The 10,319-nt window shown below is 35.5% G+C and overlaps 1 protein-coding gene across 1 annotated transcript; it reads left to right on the top strand.

Moving 5' to 3' along the window:
* The first annotated feature begins 790 nt into the window (after positions 1 to 790).
* On the top strand, positions 791 to 8,495 carry CLEC1B (C-type lectin domain family 1 member B). The gene is made up of 6 exons (XM_037846476.1): positions 791 to 1,035; positions 1,633 to 1,731; positions 2,765 to 2,884; positions 3,048 to 3,199; positions 5,069 to 5,175; positions 6,909 to 8,495. Exons 1-6 carry the CDS (start codon positions 963 to 965, stop codon positions 7,051 to 7,053), a joined length of 696 nt encoding a protein of 231 aa, XP_037702404.1. The 5' UTR covers positions 791 to 962; the 3' UTR covers positions 7,054 to 8,495.
* The last annotated feature ends 1,824 nt before the right edge of the window (positions 8,496 to 10,319 follow it).

Genomic DNA, 10,319 nt, shown 5'->3' with positions numbered 1-10,319 from the left:
GGTGTGTGGGGAAGGAAATTTAAAAAATAAAATTATTTAAATTATTATAAAATTATCTTTTAAATTATAAAAATAATTCAGCGTGAAGGAGTTCACGGGGAAGGGGAGGGAGTATGTTCCAAAGGGCAAGTTAAAGATAAATGTCTATTAGTTGTTCAGCTTTTCTGACCATGGAAGTTCGATAAAATATCTGCTATAAAACCACATATGAGCTACCCTAAAGACAAAATAGACAATATCCTCAGCAATGTTCCCACAATGAGTACAGCAGCTAGCTTTTCATGGCTGTTTCTTATGACTAACTTCAATATAAAATGAACAAAAAATTTAGAAGCCCGTTTCATAAAGTTAAATGTGTGGAAATACATATTATATTGTGATATATATTATTATTTAAGGAAGATGCAAGAATTTGTAAATTTTAGATCCTAAATGGAAATGATCCCTTATATCACAAGCCAATGAAACAACTAGTTTGGCCAGTATTAGACCAAATTACATTAGACCCACTCCTCACCATAGGAGGACCTTGATTTGTCAGTGCTTAAGAATTTTCATTAGCAATTGGTTCCTTTAAAATAATCTGATTTCAACTACTAGGGTTAAGGTGAACTATGAACTTTATTTAAAAATTTTTATTCTTTGAAAGGATACACATGAGGGAATATCCCTTCATTTGGAGCTAAAGATAAGGAAACAGGAAACAAATGCCCTATCTACTCCTTTACCACAAGTTGTTATTATTACGTTTTTATTTTTCAAGGTTCATGTATCTCTAAGCAGCTACGAAAGAACTTCCTGAAAAATAGAACAAAACAACACCACATGTATCCCAAGGGCTCCACCCTACCAGTGAGAAGAGAGTCAGACATTGAAATAATAAGACGTTGAAATTATAAGAGTGAACACTACATTTTGAAAAGTCACTGTACCCTCAACTCACTCACAGTTCAAGTAAAGCCATGCAGGATGAAGATGGATACATTACCTTAAACATTGACTCTCGGAAACCAACTCTCAACTCAGGACTTACAGGTAAGAATGCCCACACCCAGCAATTTGGAAATTAATTAGTGAAATGGGTCAAGCCCCTTTTCCCTTTATCCGCTAGTGATAGCATACACTGTTTGTTTGTTTCTCCTGAATGGCATTCTTTCTCTACAGCATTTGTGCAGTATCTACACAGGCACCCAGACAGAGGTATTTCAAATAAAAACAAAAGGCAAGCAGTGAACATTACATTTAGGCTTGTAGAGTTTAACTGGGAGGTGGGGGGTCCAGGAGGGGATGTCTGGAAACCACCATTTTCTAAAATGTCAGCAAATGGATGTGATTCTCCATTTGCAGCTTATTAAAGCAATTCTTTAAACGGGTGAAAACAAAATGAAGACAACCACACAAGGCTTTAACAGCTGGTAATATTTTGGCCCAGGAAGGGTAGTCTGTTGAGGAATGGGATAGATGTGAGGTGTTGAAGAGAGGTGTGCTTACATTGATGGTCCATAAGGGAACCCAGCAAAGATCTGCCCATGAAGCTATTTTTATTATTTGAAAATTCTGAGAGGTGTGGGATTGTGCCCCACAGCTGTGCCATATTGCTGGGTCTCTTACCTATTTATTGTCTGCCCACAGTTGTCCCTACTTCCTCATCTTTGTGGCATATGATGGCTTTGACTCTCCTGTTCTTGTGCGTGGGGATGGATGTTGGGCTGGTGACTATGGGAATTATGTGTAAGTATTGATCCATTGCCAAGGATTTGATCTGAGGAGGGCAATACCTAAGGGTCTTGTATCACACTAAGCTTCTTAATTGTCCTGTTTGTCACTACTGTAATCATCCTATATGTATCTGCCAAGAAATTCTCAATAAAGGAGAGCTCTGACTTATCCCTTCTCCTGATCAAAATCATTTCTGATTAATTTATTGACTGATCATTAAAACTTCTCTTCAAGACTTTTAACCTGGCCTTCCAAATCCTCCTCAGTATGAATCCAAACTATTTTTTGAAACTACTTTTTTCTCCTAATCTAAGATCCAGCCAAGTCAGTCCTCTCAATTTCAAAAACAAATTCTATGCCCACCCTGCCTGAAGTTTTGATTATTCAATCCCATCTTCCAAAAATATCCTGTCTTGTTTTGTTTATAGAATTTATATACTTCACCTAGGAAATAATTTATATCCCACCTAATTCATAAATAATGCTTTTTTCTTCCTGTAAATTTAATAGCCCTTCAATGTCACATTATAATCTGTGTGTTGTTGTTTGTTTGTATACTTGTTGATTTTTTCATAAAATATTTAAGAATACTTAAGTCACCATTTTTATTTACCTAAGTTTCATTCTATTTTGATCATAACAAGAAATCAGTATGTATTTTTTAAATGAATAAATATTCTGGTATTAAATAAAGAGCAGAAAATAACAGAGGCCATTTACCTCTTATTAACTCTGCTTTGGAAATAAGGCAAAATAACTTTCTTGGGCATGTTATCTGATCAAGAGATTTTCTTATTTGTGATTGTCTCCTTCAACAATGGTTCACTAATTCAAAGGATATCCCCCAGGTGTTAGTTTTGCATATTTATTAATAAATGTGTGCCTTATGTCCCCCTTTGCCCTTATCCTTTTTCAGAACTCTTTAGTCATGTGTATCTAGTAAACTTCTCATAGAATGCTAGTTCTACTGAAATGAAAGCTCATGGAAAGGTCTTTGCATCACCTTTATGATTCTGATTATAAATTATCTAAATTTTACATCTAGCTGTCATGCAGCAAAATTACCTACGAGCCCAGAATGAAAATCTCTCAGGAACTCTGCAACAATTAGCAAAGCACTTCAGCCAAGATTTAATTAAAAAAGAAGCAGATAAGGACAGTTCCAGTAAGTATCGTTTCATTTGGTGGCCCCTTGATCTCCCTTGCCCCCGAGTATTTCTGCAATGGTATCTGTAGGGAATCTTGAGATCTGCAGGAAACATTGAATGTGGGGAAAATGTAAGCTGGATTTGGAATGAAAGGGCTCCTATGCTTGGTTTCTTCTGAAGGCCTCAAAAGCAGCCCCTGTGATAAAAACTGGAGACATTATGGAGATAGTTGCTATGGATTCTTCAAGCAAAACCTGACATGGGAAGAGAGCAAGCAGTACTGTACTGATAGGAATGCTAATCTTCTGAAGATTGCCAGCCAGAACGTTCTGGTAAGGGGCTTCCTATGTCAAATATTTTGGAGTCATAAAGAGAAAATTGCACATGTAACTTTTGGCTTTTTTATATTTCCCTTTTGTCTTATGGTTTGTACAAAACTAAGAACCTTACCAAGCTCAGAAAAATTACAACATGCAAGATGAGAAAGTTCTGAACTTGGACTCACTCAAGACCTCTGCCACAAGTCATTTCACCTTTCTCAGCTTCCTCAGCTCTAAGTACTTATTCACAAAGAATCGGGAAGTGAAAAAAAAACCCACCCCAATATGATTGTAAATTATAAATAATAGTGTTATCCCAATATTAAATGCCTTCTCAGTTCCTGCTGAATTGTTGACAACTTGAGAAAACCTTGAAGCAAAATCTGTTTTTTTTTTTTTTCCACAGGTATTCCCAAACATGTAATTTGGGAGCAATCTCTTTTGCAAAACACACAGGATTTCAGCTGAAAACTTTCTATTAAACCTTTCTTCTCGTCTGCATTTTTCTCTTTGACAGCTTCCAACAAAGGTTTTCTCTTCTCTCTGATGAAGCAAAATATATTCTGATCCACTTACGCACTCTACCTTTATTATTTATGTAGCTTCTCTCTTCATGAAACCTGGAACAAGCCAGAAACTAAACCCTGGAGTCTCCCTCTACCTGATATATTTATCAAAGCATCTTTTTAAAATAAAGGCAGAAATTCTCTAAAGCATTTCTTGAATTTTATTACTCTATTTTGATTCCAGTTTGGAGATTTAAAATGAAAAGGGAAAGTGAAATAATTTTTTAGAAATAAAGAATTGTTGACTTTTAGGCAGGTAGCATTTGCCTGTCTGGTTCAACAGTGAAGTGCAAAATGAGAATGTATTTTAAAGAAAATAACAGGAATTAACAAAAAGAGAAGAGTGGCTCAAGCTTTGAGAAATAAGGAGTCAAAAGTGACACCATAAATCTTGTGGAGAGTCAGTGTTTCACATATATGTCTACAAATCCGTGTTGTATATTTATTTGCCAAGAATGCATTCTCACCTATTTGTTATCTGGGAAGGTATGAGAATATACAAACATTTGATTTCCTTTTAGTTTTGTTTCCCATAGATTGATCAGTTGATTCATCCATGAATTCTATAGACTTGTGCTAGAACTCTTTCAGAACCTGGAGCTATGAAGTAAATAAAACAGAAGTCCTTAACATAAGGGAGTTTTATATTTTAGTTGGAGCAACAGACAGTAAGCCAAATTAATACCTATTGAGTATAGTATAATAGGTAGTGATAATTACGAAGAAGATAAAAGTACATCAGGAAAGGTAGATATATAAAGTTATTTATAAATCCTTTTGAGAAGAGCTTAATATTATTTTATTTTTTCCCATCAACCAAAACAAATTAATAATTCTATATGTAAGATTTTATAGGCTAGCTAAGCAATAAAATCAAATAAATGCATGCAGAGCTGAGTTCTGGGGAATGTAAAGTATTGTCAACAATGTATTTCTGTTCAATTTCTTTCTCTGATTATTTTCAGTTTACCCCATTTAAGAGTCATACTTGGTACTCTATTTAGTACTCAATTAGTGGAAGTTAAAGTTTTAATTGATAGGTGATATACTATTTATTATAAACATACAGGATTATTAGAATACCAGATATTTTATTATAATTTTCCTATGTCCTCCAAATATGTTTTTTTTTTCATTCTAAAGTCAACTTGGTACAATTCTAAATTTAATGTATAATTCATTAATATTAAAATAGACATATAATCCAATAGTTTTATTTCTTGTCAAAGTTCTTACATGAAGCTCTGTCTTTCTGTCATCACCAAGAGTTGTGGAGGTATCCTCACCATTTTATATTTATTTGTGTTTACAATAGGATTTTATAAAAAACAGGACTAGCTTAATTCGTTGGATTGGATTATCCCGCCAGAACTCTAATGGAATCTGGATATGGGAAGATGGCTCATCTCTCTCCAAAGAAACGTAAGTAACTGAATATTTAGAATACAAAGCACTACCAGTATCTTTTATTGCTGTGATCCTGTTCCCACGTTATAGCTAGTTACTTAGAAGTTGAGAGGGGCCCTATGCCCTATAATGGGTTATGTAAGCAGCAGCTGAGTCACTCACCCCCTACTCTTAAAAAGAGGGCACTGATAATGAAACAATTCTACTTTTCTCTCTCACCCATTCTTCTCATTAGCTAAGCCGAAATACCCCTTTATCCCCATATTTTTTTCCCATCCATTTTTGCCCTCAACTTTACCATTGGAACAGTTTGTTTTTCCCCCCTTGCTCTTACTCTTTCCACTCTTTTTAAAATAAAATTATTATCTCATTATCATATGGTTGAAAGTTATTGCTTTGAAGCTCCTTCTAACTTTTCAGTATCATTTTGTCGACTCTTCTATCCTGGAAGTTTCCAGGAATCAGGAATATTGTGGTTCACAAGGAGGTTCTAATGTTCACTGCATGAGGCTCCATCCCACTAAGAACCCAGACAACAAGGCCGGTTGCATTAAGAGTTGCTTGATATGGCTTTCCAATCTCCAGTCTCAACACCTTCTGTTCATCCCATCTTTCAAACTGTAATGCCTCTCTGATTCGAATTTAAACCGATATCCAAAATCCAGGCAATCTGACAATTACTTAAACTATTAATTAATTTAACCAACAAATATTTATTAAGTGTTTACTATGGGTAGGAGCCTCAGATACTATGATTACAAGCAAGCTTCTTGACAGATTTTGGGCTTTATCTCCTATTACTGCTTCATTCACAATATATTAGGCAAACTGCTCTTCCCACTGTTCTTTCCAACAAATCAAGCTTGTTTTGTTGTCTTGGGACTTTTTTACTTGTGATTCCTTCTGCTTAGAATGTCCTGATTCCAGAACTTCATAACTGGCTACATCTTGAGACTTAAGTTTCTCTTTAAACATCACTTTCTCAGATGAGACCAGCTCTAATCACTAAAGTAAATTAGCCTCCTCTGACCAGCTCCAGCCAAGGTCTACTGTATCACACTGCTTTGCTTCTTCATAACTTTACCAATCTTTGAAGTTATATCAACTGTTTGCTCATTGGTTTTCATCACACTCCCCAATAGAAGGGACACTGTCTTTAGCACGTGGTAGCTGTTCCATAGACACTATCACATAAATGAATGAATAAATGTTCATTTTCTTCTCATTATAAGCAGTCCAGTTGAGAATATAGACAAGTTAATGGGAAATTATAATACAATGTACTGTCTTATGTATACAATTCTATAATATAAATCCTCAGTTTAAAATATTTAATCAACTCTCTTTTGCTTCATCTCATTCCCACCTTTTGCAGTTGTTTGCCCTGCAGGGCTCTCCCATCTCCTCTCCTCATATGGAAATCCTACCCTCTCTTCAAGACAAAACTCAAGTCTGATCTTCCAAGTAAAGCCTTTCTCCACCATTTCAGAACCTCATCTATTTTTAATTCAGGGCTCCTATTATGGCTAGGGTTCATTTACTGTTTAATCTTATGCTATATTAAATTGTTATTGAGCTTTTCAAATGTATGGACTTTGTACTCCAAAGCACATTAGAAGCTTCTCAATGGTCTCAATTTTGTTTTATACTTTTTCTCTCTTAGGGGAAAGCAAAATACAACACACAGAGTGATTGTTGATTGTTTATTTAGTCTTCCAAGGAGCTCATACTACCTTTTTGATTCACAGGTTTGATCTTTCTGGAGATGGAGGAGAAAATAGGAATTGTGCTTATTTTCGTCTTGGGAAAATCTACCCTACTTTCTGTAACAGCAAACATTATTTAATGTGTGAGCAGAAGGCTGTCATGGAAAAGATAGAGAAACCACTTTAATGCAAATGAGTGCACAGGCTGTCACAGACAACTGCTGGATGTACAATAAAAGAGCTGGATAAAGGGATCACTAGCCATAAAATTGCTTATTTCTCCCTTTCTTCTCCTTGGAGTCATTTTTATGAAAACTTCACTACCAATACCATTTACTTAGTTCTTTATTTACATACCCAAAAGTCAACTCTGAGTTGATCATCTGCTTCCAACTGATTCTTTTCTTTTTGTCTTCTATTCCTGATTATCTGTATATAGTATGATTCAATCCTTCTTCAGACATAAACCTCTACAGCTAAAATTGGGACAAGAAAGGCTAAGAATTATTTGACTTAAGCTGTGCAAAATATCTATGTTTGAAAACTGTGCAAAATATCTAAATTTGAAAGACAAATAAGGTAGTGGAAAGAATACTACATTTGGAATCAGTAGAATAATTTAGATGATATGGTCACTTAATTAAAACATGAACAAGGACTAGTCATGAAGCCTCTTTAATTTCCATTGTTTTTCATGTTTAAAACAGGATGATAACAGCCGTCTGATACATCTCACAGTTCGACAACCTAAATTAAAACTTCAAAGTGTTAATCATACCGGAAATTCCATGATTATCCTATTCACTATTTTATGCCCAGCAATAAACACAATTCCTGGCTCACAGGAAACAGGAAAATATTTGCTTCTCATGGAATAAGAAAATTCATTAGAAGATACCTCAATCAATAAAACACTACACAAGTATAATTACTATTCCAAGTCCACCTCTGGTCAGACTGAATCTTCTGTGCAAAAGAAGGCATATAAAGTGTGCAAGAAACCCAATGGGGTTTATAAAATGAATTAATGCTGCTTAACAAGATCTGTGGGCTATAGACAAGACAGTACGTAAAAATGCTTTATCTAGTAATTTTCTGAACATCTCTATGCTTGGTTTTTGCTGAGTAACTAATTGTTATTATAGAATATGTGGAGAAACACCCTTTATGAAGATAACAGGCAAACAATTGCATTTCTTACCCACAGCTTCCCTGAAGGTGCTCTTTTCTTTTTGCTCTAGTGGCAATCAAATTTACCAAAATGATTCTCAAACATCTCAATTGAGGTGTTTGTTCAAACATGCAGATCTTAAAATACAAATACTGATGATACTTAATCTAAAGACTGAGGAAACCCAGAAACTTGTGTTTTTAATAAGCACCCCCAATGTGATTCTGCTACAAATGTCTTTACTATATTTTGAGAAACACTGCTTTAGAACTTGTTCCCTATGTGGTTTTGGGTAAGTAATTTAGCAACTTTAAGACTTAGGTTCCTCATCTATAAAATGTGCTTAATATTATTACCTTACCCAAAAGGTTATTGTAAAGCTTATTTAAGATAATTACATAAGGCACTGAGTGGAGTAGCAAGCCTGTTGAATGATCAATAAATATGTGTTCCTTTTATAGCTTTGTACACTAATACCCAAAAGCACTTGAAAAAATCTTTATCTTATTTTATATGATCAGTAAACAATCTGATTTGGAAAGCAGAGGGGGAGAAAAAAACCTCAGATTCTGCTTGCCACTCGAAATGACTAAAAATCTTGCTTTTTGTGGATACTATTTCCTTCCTTCTTTTTAATTGTTCATTTAGTGAAACCTAATAGGAACTAATAATTCAGAAAACTACCCAAAAATCAGTCTTATCTCTGGACTTCAGCATGTCATCTCTCCAAAATGGAAAAGCATGTCTTTATATATCACTTATGATATCACATTCAATTTAAAAAACAAAAACATAAACCAAAAGGTGCCTGCAAAAACTCTTTTCTGATACTTACATCTATGGTGTCTCCTACATGAAATCAGTATGGCGCAGAAGTTATTAGCACAGGTTCTAGTGACAGACTGCCTAATTGTACCACTTACAAACCATGTACACTTCAGTAAATAATCAGACTCCTCTGTTCCTTGATTTATAGTTCAGTCACAATGAACTAATAGTGTTATCTACTTCATAGAGTTATTGTGAGAATTAAAATAATTCATATAAAGGTCTTCTGAAATCTTACCTGGCATATAACGAACAGTAAATACTAGATAGTATAATTAAAATCATCAGAATTGATACAAGTAACAATATATTCATTTTTATTGGGAAAACCCCATGTTTGCCCCAATGAAATCTACCATGGAGTATACTGTATTTGGGAAAATCTGATCTTTCTGAATCTGAGTTTTACTGCTGATACAATTTGAGAGCAACTGGAAACTAGTAACAACTTATGGAACCTCTGTTCCTGTGTTCTAGTTTCAATGCACATTCAATATGATTATACTTCCCTCCTCTGAATTCTCAAGAGAGAAATTATCCCATCTTAAAAGTTCAAGAGGGTTAAAGTTGCATTATTGTTTAGAATAGAATCTCATGACACATGAAAATCACAGGAACTATTTGGAGAATGTGCTGGGTATCCTCCATTTGCCCTTCTAGACCCTCTCAGCTCTACCTTGTGCCCTCCACAGCTGAACTCAAATGGGTGGAGTTATCTGGGCAAACATGGCCTATGGATTCCAGTTAATCCTCCAATGGGAGGCTCTGGCAGGAGATCAGAGAGTGGGAGACAAGAGGGGTCAGGGTATCTACTCCCAGGATTCTAGCCTCATCCTGCTTCAGTTTGGCAAAAGCTGCATTTTCTGTATCTTAAGTTACAACCCCTGTCAGGCAGGTCATACATCATGACTATAAATATCATGACGTTCCAATAACCACACTCCCCTTGATCCTTCAGGCCTGGGGATGATAATAGCTTCCCAATGCACACTGCACCATCCCTTATTTCTTCCCTTAACCCTTCTCATAAACTTAGAAACCCTTTCTTAAATGCCCTTAGATTACCCCTTGAGGGTGCCATCTGTTTCCTTCTGTGATCTTGGCTGTTAAAGACAACAATGGTTACTCTAGTGAGACACCAAAACCAAAGAGAACATTGCAATGCTGCAGATTACTGGGACTTGAAGACTATAAGTTACTGAGACATGACCTTTGGCCATAAGGACATATGGCAAAATATGAATTTGACTGAAGTATCACATTCTCCATACTTATGCTGTAGTCTCAGAGTGGGGCAGTGATGGTCATCTGTCCGCTAAATAACTCAGTTTTCTTTTCTAGAGTAAAGTGGTCATTGAGTATTTCGACCCAGCCACAGGTTACATTTTTCAGGCCCAATCTTTATATCTAAATGTGGGCATGCCATTGGTGTGGATGTGGATGTAATCTGCCAC

Source organism: Choloepus didactylus, chromosome 8 (genome assembly GCF_015220235.1).
Source record: "Choloepus didactylus isolate mChoDid1 chromosome 8, mChoDid1.pri, whole genome shotgun sequence".
Taxonomy (NCBI): Eukaryota; Metazoa; Chordata; class Mammalia; order Pilosa; family Megalonychidae; genus Choloepus; species Choloepus didactylus.
Note: the sequence above shows the minus strand (reverse complement) of the source record. Positions and strands in the feature narration are given on the sequence as shown.